The following is a 13297-nucleotide window of genomic DNA, read 5'->3' as shown; positions in this document are numbered from 1 at the left end:
CCTTGGTCAAGTTGTGCTGACTTCCCCTCTACTGTGCGTTATCCTTTGCTTCACAAAGTTAATGCTTGTCTACTATTTAATTAGTGATTTCCCCTCCCCACCCTTCGCCTTCCTTGTAACCACCAAAGATTGTTTTTTCTATGTATAAACCTTTTCTTGGGTTTTTATAATAGTGGTCTCATACAATAGTTTTCCTTTTGTGATTGACGTGTTTCACTTAGCATAATGCCCTCTAGATTCATCCATGTTATGAGATGCTTCGTGGATTCATCATTGTTCTTTGTCGTTGCACAGTATTCCATTGTGTGTGTGTACCGTAATTTGTGTATTTATCCATCTGTTGATGGGCACTTAGGTTGTTTTCATCTTTATGCTATTGTGAATAGTGCTGCAGTGAACATGGGTGTGCATATGTCTATTCGTGTGATGACTCCTGTTTATCTAGGGGTGGGATTGCTGGATCATATGGTATGTCTATTTCTAGCTTTTTAAGGAGGCACCATATTGTTTTCCATAGTGGTGTACCATTTTTCATTCCTACCAGCAGTGCATAAGAGTGCCAATCTCTCCGTAACCCTTCCAACATTTGCGATTTTCTGTTCTTTGGATTAGCATCAGTAATGTCAGGGTAAGATGGTATCTCAATGTAGGTTTGATGTATATTTCTCTAATAGCTAACAATCGCAAGCATTTCCTTATGTGTCTGTTAGCTGCCCGAATGTCTTCTTCAGTGAAGCGTCTGTTCATATCCTTTGCCCATTTTTAATTGGGTTATTTGTCTTTTTGTTGTTGAGTTGTTGAAGTATTCTATAGATTTTAGAGATTTGATACTTGTTGGAGATGTCATAATCAAAAATTTTCCCCAGTCTGTAGGTTCTCTCTTTACCCTTACAGTGAAGTCTTTTGATGAGCATAAGTGCTTAATTTTTAGGAGCTCCCAGTTATCTAGTTTATTTTCTGGTGTTTGCTTTGTTAGTTATCCTTTATATTATATTTATGCCATATATTAGGGCCCCTAGTGTTGTCCCTACTTTTTTTCTTCCATGATTTTTATTGTTTTAGGTTTTATATTTAGGTCTTTAATCCATTTTGAATTAGTTTTTGTGTATGGTATGAGGCATGAATCCTGTTTCATCCAGTTTTACCAGCACCACTTGTTAAAAAGACTGTCTTTTTCTCATTTAATGCATGTTGGTCATTTGTCAAAGTTATAGCTGACCATAGGTGGATGGATCTACATCTTATTTTTTTCCATTGGTGTATGTGTCTGTCCTTGTACCAGTACCAGGCTATTTTGACTACTGTGGCTGTATAGTATGTTCTGAGATCCAGTAAGGTGAGGCCTCCTACTTTGTTCTTTTTTTTTTTTTTTTCAATAATGCTTTGTCTATCCAGGGTCTCTTTACTTTCCATATAAAGTTGGTGATTAGTTTTTCAGTCTTGTTAAGAATGCTGTTGGTATTTGGATTGGGATTGTATCATATTTTCACTTTGGGTAGGATTAACATTTTCACAATGTTGAGTCTTTCTATCCATGAGCATGGTATGTTTTTCCATTTATGTAGGCCTCTTTTAGTTTCTTCCAATAGTGTTTCGTAGTTTTCTTTGTATAGGTCTTCTACTTTCCCAGTTAGATTTACCTTTAAATATTTTATCTTTTTAGGGCCTATTATAAATGGTATTGTTTTCCTGATTTCCTTTTTGAAGTTCTCGTTGTTGGTGTATAGGAATCCAACTGATTTTTGTATGTTGATCTTGTATCCTGCTACTCTGCTGAATCTATTAGTTCTGGTAAGTTTCTTGTAGGATCTTTGGGGTTCTGTATGTATAAGACCATGTATCATCTGTGAGTAGGGATGGTTTCACTTCTTCTTTTCAAATTTGGATGCCCTTTATTTCTTTTTCTTGCCTTATTGCTCTTGCTAGGACCTCCAGCACAATGTTAAATAAGAGTGGTGATAAAGAGTGTCCTAGTCTTGTTCCCATTCTGAGGGGAAATGCTTTTCAGTCTCTCTCCACTGAGAATGATGTTGGCTGTTAGTTTTGTATAGATGTCCTTTATTATGTTGCGGAATTTCCCTTCTATTCCTGTTTTTTGAGAGTTTTTATCAGGAACAGATGTTGGACTTTATCAAATGCCTCTTCTGCATCAATTGAGGTGATCATGTGATTCTTTTCTTTTGTTCTATTTATGTGGTGGATTACATTGATTTTCTAATGTTGAACCATCCTTGAATACCTGGTTTGAATCTCATTTGGTTGTGGCATGTTATGTTTTTGATATGATGCTGAAATCTATTGGCTAGAATTTTGTTGAGAATTTTTGCATCTATATTCATGGGAGATACTAGTCTTTTGTAATACCTGGCTTTGGTATCAGGGTTGTGCTGGGTTCACAGAATAAATTTGGGGATATTCCTTCCTTTTCTATGCTCTGAAATAGTTTGAGTGGTACTGGTGTGAGTTCTTCTCTAAATGGTAGAATTCTCCAGTGAAGCCATCTAGGCCAGGACTCTTTTTTTGTTGGGAATTTTTATATTACCTCTTTAGCCTCTGCTCTTGTTATGGGTCCGTTCAGATTTTCTACCTCAGCTTGTGTTGTTAGTTTAGGTAGGTAGTGTGATTCTAGAGATTTGCCCATTTCCTCTAGGTTTTCAACTTTGTTGGAGTACAATTTTTCATAGTATTCTATTATGATTCTTGTTATTTCAGTTGAGTCTGTTGCAATGTCCCCCATCTCGTTTTTTATTTGGGTTATTTGCTTCCTATCCTGTTTTTCTTTTTCTTAGTTTGACTGATGGTTTATTGATTTTGTTGATGTTTTTGAAGAACCAACTTTTGGTCTTGTTGATTCTTTGTATTGTTTTTCTGTTCCCTATTTCATTTATTTCTGCTCTAATCTTTATTATTTCCTTTCTTCCGGTGGCTGTGGGCTTCTTTTGCTGTTCCCTTTCTATTTGTTTGAGCTTTAGGGCTAGTGTTTTGATTTTGGCCCATTTTTCTTTTTTGATGTGTGTATTTGTTGCTATAACTTGACCTCTAAGGACTGCATTTGCTGTGCCCCAAAGGTTTTGATATGATGTGTTTTCACATTCTAGGAACTTTTTTATTCCCTCTTTCATTTCTTCTATTATTCAGTTTTTTTTTAAAGCAAGGTGTTGCTCAGTTTCTATGTATCTGATTTTTTTTTCCCTTGCTCTTCCTTGTATTGATTTATACTTTTGTGGTACTCTGATCAGAGAGAATGCTTTGTATTATTTCAGTGTTTTGGATTTTATGGAGAATTGCTTTGTGGCCTAAATGGTGCTCTGTTCTGGAGAATGTTTCATGTACATTGGAAAAGAATGCTGCTGTTTTGAACAGAATTTTGCTGTTTCCCTGCTGTAGGGTGAAGTGTTGTTTATGTCTATGATGTGCAATTGGCTGATTGTACCCTTTAGCTCTTCTGTATCTATGTTGAGTTTCTTTCTAGATGTTCTGTCCATTACTGAGAGTGGTGTGTTAAAGCCTTTACTATTATTGTGGAACTGTTTCTGTTTTCAGTGCTGTTAGGGTTTGTTTTATGTATTTTGGAGTCCTGTTGTTGGGTGCGTATATATTTTGTAAGGTTATTTCTTCTTGGTGGATTGTCCCTTTGATCATTATATAATGTCCTTCCTTGTCTTTCATGGTTGATTTTGCCTTAAAATCTATTTTATCTGAGATTAGTATTGTCACTCCTACCCTTTTTTGGTTACTGTTTGCTTGATAAATTTTTCTGCATCTTTTGATTTTTAATATGTCTATATCTTTGTTTCTAAGGTTTCTGTCTTTTAGACAGCATATTGGTGGGTCATGCTTTGTAACCCATTCTGCCACTCTCTGTTTCTTTATGGGTGCATTTAAGCCATTTACATCCAGTGTGGTAATCTATAGGTATGAGTTTATTGCTATCATATTGTTGTGCTTTTTTGTGATGCTGACGTTTTCTTTGTTCCCTTTTCTGCGTCAAGTTCCTTTTGTTTGTGGATTTTCATTTCTTTTGTTATAGATTTCGTGTTTACTGAGACTTTATGTTTCTCTTCTTTTTTATTCTGAAGAGTAGGTTTGTTAACTTTCTTTGTGGTTACCTAGAAATTTACCCTTATCTTCCTAAGTTTGAACCGGGCTTTTATTACTTCATATTGCCTTGACTCCATTTGAAAGTCCTATACCTACGCCGTTTATTCCCTCTTTTATTATTTTGATGTTATCGTCATTTATAAATAGATGTCTCTCTTTCCCTGTTTTAAATCTTTTAGGTTTGTATTATTAATGAGAGCTCTTTACATAGGTTGGTATCTGGCTGATGCTGTCCTGTGTCCTAGCTCCGGTTGTTGTCTGATGTTGTTCGTTCTCTAACCGAAGGACTCCCTTTAATATTCTTTATTAGTTTGGCTTGGATTTTACAAATTCCCTTAATTTCTGTTTATCTGGAAATGTCCTAATTTCACCATCATATTTGAGAGAGAGTTTTGCAGGGTATATTATTCTTGATTGGCAGTTTCATTCAAGCATTTATGTATGTCATCCCGTTACCTTCTTGCCTGCATAGTTTCTGCTAAGTAATCAGAGTTTAGTCTTATTGTTTCCCCGGTGTAAATAACCTTTTGTTTTTCTTGAGCTGCTCTTTCTTTGTTTTTGGTTTTGGCAAGTGTGATCATGATATCTTGGTGACTTTCTTTTGGGGCCTACCCTATATTGGGTTCGTTGAGCTTCTTGGATGATCAGCTTTTCATCTTTCTTGATATTTGGGAAGTTTTCTGCCAGCAAATCTTTAACAATCTTCTCTGTGTTTTCCATTTTCTCCCCCGTTCTGGAACTCTGATCTATGTTTAATGTTTGACGAACTGCCAAACTAATCCAGAGTGGTTGTACCATTTTACATTCCCACCCACAGTGTTTGAGGGTTCTGCTTTATTGACATCCTTGGTAACATTTGTTAATATATGACTTTTTTATTTTAAATGTCTGAGTTTTTATGTTTTGATTTGCATCTCCCTGATGAGTAGTGACGCTGAGCATTTTTTCATGTGCTTATTGGTCATTTGTATATCTTCTTTGGAGAAATGTCTGTTCATATCATTTGCCTATTTTTTAATTGGTTTATTTATCTTTATTACTGAATTATAAAAGTTCTTTATATATTCAGGTTATGAGTCACTCATTAAATGATTCTCAAATATATTCTTCAATTCTCTGTGTTGTCTTTTCACTTTCTTGTTAGTGTTCTTTGAAGCACAAAATTTTTAATTTTGACAAAGTCTGGTTTATCTATTTTTTTCTTTTGTTCTTGTGCTTTTGGTGTCATATCTAAGAATACATTGCTAAATCCAAGGTTTACTCCTATGTTTTAATCTGTTTTATAGTTTTGGCTCTTACATTTAGGCTTTTTATTGATTTTGAGTTGATTTTTTATATTGTATGAGGTAAGGGTCCATGTGCATTCTTTTGCAGGTGGCTATCCAGTTGTCCCAGCATGATCTGTTGAAAAGACTGTTCTTTTCCGTTAATGGTCTTGATACCCTTGTTGGGAATCAGTTGACCATAGATACATGGGTTTATTCCTGCATTCTCAATTCTGTTCCATTGATCTACATGTCTGACCTTGTCCCAGTACCACATGGTCTTTGTTACTGTTGCTTTGTAGTAAGTTTTTGAGAAGTGTGAGTTTTATAACTTTGTTCTTTTTTAAAATAGTTTTGTCTGTTCTACATCCTTTGCATTTTCATGTGACTTTTAGGGTCAGCTTATCATTTTCTATGAAGAAGCCAACTATTATTCTCATAGGGATTGTGTTGACTCTTTATATCATTTTGGGGAGCATAGATATCTTAACAGTTTTAAGTTCTCTGCCTCACAACTGAACCAATGAGCAACATCCATCCTGATAAATGGAGAAAAGATTGAAGTTGTCAAGGATTTCATTTTACTTGGATCCACAATCAACAGCCATGGAAGCAGCAGTCAAGAAATCAAAAGATGCATTGCATTGGGTAAATCTGCTGCAAAGGACCTCTTCAAAGTGTTGAAGAGCAAAGATGTCACCTTGAAGACTAAGGTGCGTCTGACCCAAGCCATGGTATTTTCATTCGTGTCCTATGCATGTGAAAGCTGGGCAATGAATAAGGAAGACTGAAGAAGAATTGATGCCTTTGAATTGTAGTGTTGGCAAAGAATATTGAATATACCACGGACTGCCAAAAGAACGAACAAATCTGTCTTAGAAGAAGTACAACCAGAATGCTCCTTAGAAGCAAGAATGCCGAGACTGCATCTTACATACTTTGGACATGTTGTCAGGAGGGATCTGTCCCTGGAGAAGGACATGATGCTTGGCAAAGTAGAGGGTCAGCGAAAAAGAGGAAGACCCTTAACAAGATGGATTGACACAGTGGCTGCAACAATGAGCTCAAGCATAACATTGATTATAAGGATGGCTCGGGACTGGGCAGTGTTTCATTCTGTTGTGCATAGGGTCGCTGTGAGTTGGAACCAACTCAACAGCACCTAACAACAACAACAGTATTAAGTTCTCTGCCTGTGAACATAGGATGCCTTTCCATATATTTAGATCTTCTTTAATTTCTTTTGGAAACCGCGGTGGCATAGTGGTGAAGAGCTATGGCTGCTAACCAAAAGGTCAACAGTTTGAATCCACCAGGCGCTTCTTGGAAATCCTATGGGGCAGTTCTACTCTGTCCTATAGGGTTGCTATGAGTTGGAATCGACCCTATGGCAATGGGTTTTATTTTTTTTTAAGTCTCATTTAACTATGTTTTGTAGTTTTCAGAGTATAGGTTTTGCACTTTTGTTAAATTTATTTTAGGTATTTTTTTGATGCAATTGTAAATGAAATTATTTTCTTAATTTCTTTTGGGATTGCTTATTGCTAATTGTCATGGATTGAATTGTATCCCTCAAAAATATGTGTCAACTTTGCTAGATCATGATTCCCAGGATTGTGTGACTGCCTACCATTTCGTCATCTAATGTGATTTTCCTATGTGTTATAAAATCGTACCTCTATGATATTAATGCAGCAGGATTAGAGGCAGTTATGTTAATGAGGCAGGACTACAAGATTAGGTTGTGTCTTAAGCTAATCTCTTTTGAGATATAAAAGAAGTGAGCAAAGAGACAGGGGGACCTCATACCACCAAGAAAGAAGAGCCAGGAGAGTAGCGTGTCATTTGAACCTAGGTTCCCTACACTGAGAATGTCGGCTGGGAAGATTGATGACAAGGACCTTCCCCGGAGCCAACAGAAAGAGAAAGCCTTCCCCTGGAGCGGACACCCTGAATTTGGACTTCTAGCTTCCTAGACTGTGAGAGAATAAATTTCTTTTCGTTAAAGCCATCCACTTGTGCTATTTCTGTTACAACAGCACTGGATAACTAAGACACTCATGTATAGAAATACAGCAGGTATTTGTGTGTAGACCTTCTATCCTGCAGTTTTGTTGAACTTGTTTATTAGTTGTAATAGTTTCGTCGTGGATTCCTGTACCAGGACACACCAGCTGCTGTGGAGTCGTTCCGACTCGTGGTGCCCCGTCTCTGTCAGGGCGGAACTGTGTGTGGAGTCGCTCCGACTCGTGGTGCCCCGTCTCTGTCAGGGCGGAACTGTGTGTGGAGTCGCTCCGACTCGTGGTGCCCCGTCTCTGTCAGGGCTGAACTGTGTGTGGAGTCGCTCCGACTCGTGGTGCCCCGTCTCTGTCAGGGCGGACTGTGTGTGGAGTCGCTCCGACTCGTGGTGCCCCGTCTCTGTCAGGGCGGAACTGTGTGTGGAGTCGTTCCGACTCGTGGTGCCCCGTCTCTGTCAGGGCGGAACTGTGTGTGGAGTCGCTCCGACTCGTGGTGCCCCGTCTCTGTCAGGGCGGAACTGTGTGTGGAGTCGCTCCGACTCGTGGTGCCCCGTCTCTGTCAGGGCGGAACTGTGTGTGGAGTCGCTCCGACTCGTGGTGCCCCGTCTCTGTCAGGGCGGAACTGTGTGTGGAGTCGCTCCGACTCGTGGTGCCCCGTCTCTGTCAGGGCGGAACTGTGTGTGGAGTCGCTCCGACTCGTGGTGCCCCGTCTCTGTCAGGGCGGAACTGTGTGTGGAGTCGCTCCGACTCGTGGTGCCCCGTCTCTGTCAGGGTGGAACTGTGCTTCATAGGGTTTTCAGTGGCTGAGTTTTTGAAAGTAGATCACCAGGCCTTTCTGCTGAGATACCTCTTGGTGGACTCAATCCTCCAACCTTTTGGTCAGCGCAGAGTACATTAGCCATTTACACCGCCCGGGAACTTCATCGATTCCTTAGGATTTTCTGTATACAAAAATGTGTCTTTGGGAAGAGAGTAGTTTTGCTTCTTCTTTTCCAATATGGATGCCTTTTCTTTCTTTCTTTCTTTTTTGTTTTCTAATTCCCCTGTCTGGAACCAGCAATACATTGTTGAATGGAAGTGGCGAGAGTGAACACCCTTGTCTTGTTCCTGGCCTTAATGGGAAAGCATCCAGCCTTTCACCATCATGTATGATTTCAGCTGTGGTTACCAGGTTGAGGAAGTTCCTTTCTATTTCTAGTTTGCTAAGTGTTTTTTATCATGAAAGGGTGTTGGATTTTGTCAAATACCTTTTTTTTTTTTTTGCATCTATTAAGATGATCATGTACTGTTTGTTTTTTAGCCTCTTGATATGGTATATTACATTAATTGATTTTTGGTTTTTAAACCCAACCTTTCATTCCTGGGCTAAATCCCACTTGGTAATGGTGTGTGCGAGTCCTTTTAATACGCTTCTTGTTTGCTGGTATTTTGTTAAGGATGTTTACATTGATATTCATAAGAGATACTGGTTTGCAGCTTTCTTGTCATGTCTTTGTCTGAATTTGGTATTAGGGTAATGCTGGCCTCTTAGAATGAGTTAGAAAGTGTTCCCTCCTCTTGTATTTTTTGGATGAGTTTGAGAAGGGTTTGGTGTTAATTCTTCTCTAAATGTTTGGTAGAATTCACCAGTGTAGCCATCTGGGTGTTTCTTTGTGGGAAGTTTTGATTATTAATTGTTTACTTGTTGTAGGTCTATTCAGATTTTGTATTTCTCTTTGAGCTGGTTTTGGTAGTTTGTCTCTTTCGTTTGTCCATTCATCGAAGTTGTCTAATAGAGAGAGCCTCAGTAAGTGTTCAGAGAATCAAATTAAGTTGAATAAACATGGGTTTGAAGGAAAGATAGAATTCTCTACGTGAAGAGAGAGTGGGGAGGCCAGTGTAAGAATGACTGGAATGAATAATTGAATGGAAACAGGGGTGAGCACAGTATATTGGGAACAGTGAGGAGGCTGGTCTAACTGGAGTACACAGTAAGTACAGGTGTAGGGGAAACTGGGGAAAGCAGAACTACATTCTTCTTTATACTCTGCTTTTTCCCCTTAGGTGAACATATCCAGCTCTCAGGTGGATCCTTTGGTTACACCAGAAGAGAACCGCTTGGAGTATGTGTGGGAATAGGAGCGTGGAACTACCCTTTTCAGATTGCCTGTTGGAAGTCTGCTCCAGCTTTAGCTTGTGGTAAGAATGAATTATTCCCCACTTACGAGCCATCTGCTCTCTCCCCTTTCTTTACCTCTTACCTCTCCATACCCACATAGTTCACATCAGAAGGGACCTGCTCTGGGACATACAAAGATTCAGAGGATGTGATTCCTTTCCTGCCCTGCCTTTCCCCTTAAGGAGCTTACAGTTTAGGTTACACAGGCAGATCGTGTCTATACTATTCCCATGTTTATGTATCTATTTATCCTTGTATTTGGAAAAGAAGAAAGTTTATTTTGGAATTGGTCGTCTTATTTCTACTGTCAAATTGAATTAGATTTGTGCAACTACTGAGTTCTCTTTCTTCTTCGACCAAGAATTTCTGTGTACTAAATAAAAAAAAAATAGCACTTAGAAATTTGACTAAATTTAGGAAGAAGATAAACTTCTTCATTTGCGTCTTAAGATACATGTTAAAGCATCCACCAAAGAAGAATTGCCTTAAGTGACTTAAAAACAGTTTTCTCATACTATTTAAAAAGAATTAACGGGAAAAGAAGACATCTTAGAAAAAGCCGAACTCCCGAAAAAGCATTACTGTTAAGTCATTGTATCGATATACAGCATTTGTCTTGTTACCACATTGTGTTCTTATTTTAGCATATTCCTGTGTGAGAGGCAGCTGTGAAAGAGTAGAAATAATAATATCAGAATTAAATCATTAGCTCCTGAGACCCCCATCAGGCCTGGTGGTGCAGTACTTAGGAGCTCGGCTGCTAATCAAAGGGTCAGCAGTTCAAACCCATCAACTGCTCTTTGGAAACCCTATGGCCAGTTCCACTCTGTCCTATAGGGTCACTATGAGTCGGAATCGACTTGACGGCAGTGGGTTTTGGTCTTCATTTCCCATCTTTATAAAATAGGACTAATCACACCTACTTCATCTTGATGTAAGTAGAGAATGAGATAATACATGTGAAAAGGCCTAGATGTACAGGTATAAGATATTACTGTTGAGATTGGGCAAAGTTATGTGTTATGGACTGAATTATGTCTCCCCAAAATAAATCTTAACCTCTGTGCCTGTGGTTATAATCCCATTTGTGAGTGGGTTGTCTTTGTTACGTTAACGAGGCAGAATTCCTGTCGGGTGTATCTGTATCTCTTTTGAGATATAAAAGAGATTAAACAAGCCAGCAAGCAAGCAGAGATCGGGGAAGATTGATGCCAAGCCACATGGAGATCACCAAGGAACCAGGAAACAGAAGCTGAAGAGACAAGGACCTTCCTCAGAGTTGAAAGAGAGAGAAGCCTTCCCTTAGAGCCAGTGCCTTGAATTCAGACTTCTAGCCTTCTGAACTGTGAGAAAATCATTTCTGATGTTAAAGCCACTCACTCGTGTTATTTCTGTTGCAGCAGCACTAGATAACTAAGACAGAATTTGAGACCGGCAGTGGGGTGCTGCTCTAACAGATACCTAAAAGGTGGAAGCAGTTTTGGAATTGGGTAATAGATAGAGACCGGGAGAGTTTCAAGATGCCTAACAGTCAAAGCCGAGATTGCCCTGACTACACTGTTGGGAGAGTTATGGACGTTAAATGTGCTTCTGGGGAGGCTTTAAAGGAAAATGGTGAACATGTGATTGGACAGTGGAGGAGGGGTGATGCTTTTTATTCTGAATTATGTTCACATGTTTGGTGGAAGGTAGAACTTATAAGTGATGAACTTGGATATCTGGCTGATGAGATTTCAAAGCAAGGTCTTAAAGGGGCCACGTGGTTTCTCCTTGCCACTTACAGTAAAATGTGAGAGGAAAGAGATAGACTGAAAAATGAACTGTGCAAAATGAAAACAGAACTGAAAGATTTGTTGAAAAATTCTGTTGTACAAACTAAGGACATGGCTACACGATATTTTGTTGAAGAGATTAAGCCTGTGACTGACGGATGTAACCAGCTACCACAGCAGAAAACCCATCAGCTTAGACTGAAGGGGACAGAGAAGGAGCAAAAGGAAATAACGCTGTCTGCCTCTTGGAATTCTAGAGGCAGGAAACAGGCCAAAGGAGCTACATCTCTTGTCCTCCAGGAAAAGAAAAGGACCATCCCTGAAGGAGCTCAGAGATCAGCAGAACTGTTGGAAGGAGCATGGGAAGCAAGGCCTTCTCAGCTTCAAAGGGTGAGGCCACAGCCTCCTAGGTTTCAAAGGGTTGGGTCTTTGCCTACTTGGTTCCAGAGTGTGCCAGGGGGTGGGGTCACCACTCAGAGCTAAGGGGCCAGGACTACCATGGCCAAGGGACAGAAGAAGGGGGCTTGCCAGGGCCAAGAGGGTAGGGCCACTACTCAGATGGACTAGGATGATGGGGCTGCCCAAATCCAAGGGAGCAGAGTTGCCGTCCCAGTGGGCCTGGAAGGTGGAGCTGAAGCCTAGGGCCCAGGGGTCTCCCCCCAGACTCCAGAGGGTGTAGCTGGCACCCAGAGGGCAGGGCTGTTGCCCTGGTAATCCCAAAGAACGGGATTATTTTCAGACCTTGAGAACTGACGTAAATTGTTCTGTTGGGTTTTGGAGGTTGCTTGGTGCCTGTTATCCCTTCTTTCCCTCCAGTTTCTCCCATTTGTAATGGAAATGTCTACCTTGTTGTACTGTGGAAGATAACTTGTATTCTAGGTTTCACAGGCTTGCAGATGAAGAGGAGTTTTGTTCCAGGATGGATACACCTAAACTCTCTCCTGTATTTGATTTAGATGATTCAGAAGATGAGATTTTGGATTTGGAGCTGATGTCAGACTTTTGTGATGATGTGATGGGGTGAATGTGTTTTGCATGTGGCAAAGACATGAATTTTGGGGGCCAAAGGGTGGAGTGTTATGGATTGAATTTGTTCTTCCAAAAATCCGAACCGCTGTGCCTTTGGTTATAATCCCATTTGAGAACGGGTCGTCTTTGTTATGTGAATGAGGCAGGATTCATGTAGTGTCTGTCTTGAGTCAATCTCTTGAGATATAAGAGATTAAACAAGCAAGCAAGCTAGCAGAGATGGCAAGAGATAAGGAGATCTTCAAGAAACCAGGGAACAGAAGCTGAAAAAACAAGGATCTTCTCCTAGAGCTGGTGCCCTGAATCTGGACTTCCAGCCTCCTAAACTTTGAGAAAATAATTTGCTCAAGCCATCCACTTATGGTATTTCTGTTATAGCAGCACTAGTTAACTGAGACAGTGTGGTTTGCGATCTGTTTAATGACAGAAGCCAAGATGAGAAGAACAAGATGCATTTACTTATTGATAACATTCTTGATTAAGGATTTGAGGTGGGAGCAGGAAGCAAATGGAGTCCTTCTCGAATTATCCTCTAGTCCTGTCCTTAAAGGATCACCGTCTTAAAGTCTTTCTGTGCTTGTGTCTTGTGTTTATGCAGGTAACGCCATGGTCTATAAACCGTCTCCCTTCACGCCAGTTTCGGTGTTGCTGCTGGCTGAAATCTATACTGAGGCTGGTGTGCCTCCTGGGCTCTTCAATGTGGTGCAGGGAGGGGCCGCCACAGGCCAGTTTCTCTGTCAGCATCCTGATGTGGCCAAAGTCTCCTTCACTGGAAGCGTGCCCACTGGCACAAAGGTGAAGATAGAACCAATACTGGTTAACATAAATGGCTATCTAGATAGGGCAAAGTCAGGCCTATCCAGGGTATATTTTGAGAGGCTTGTTTTCTGATTTTAGCTACCTTAGCTTGAGAGGGGCAGAAGGTATTACTGGGCCAAGGTCTAATGTTTACGA

At 40.1% G+C, this 13297-nt stretch overlaps 1 protein-coding gene across 1 annotated transcript in view; it reads left to right on the top strand.

Annotated features, from left to right (window-relative positions):
* ALDH9A1 (aldehyde dehydrogenase 9 family member A1) overlaps positions 1–13297 on the top strand; it is a 52019-nt gene that overhangs the window by 24409 nt on the left and 14313 nt on the right. Inside the window, exons 4-5 of the mRNA XM_064282889.1 lie at positions 9428–9562; positions 12942–13138. Coding sequence (XP_064138959.1) covers positions 9428–9562; positions 12942–13138 — 332 coding nt within the window. The remainder of the gene's footprint in view (positions 1–9427; positions 9563–12941; positions 13139–13297) is intronic.

Source organism: Loxodonta africana, chromosome 3 (genome assembly GCF_030014295.1).
Source record: "Loxodonta africana isolate mLoxAfr1 chromosome 3, mLoxAfr1.hap2, whole genome shotgun sequence".
Taxonomy (NCBI): Eukaryota; Metazoa; Chordata; class Mammalia; order Proboscidea; family Elephantidae; genus Loxodonta; species Loxodonta africana.
The sequence above is the reverse complement of the archived record's forward strand: the minus strand, read 5'-3'. Positions and strand labels throughout refer to the sequence as shown.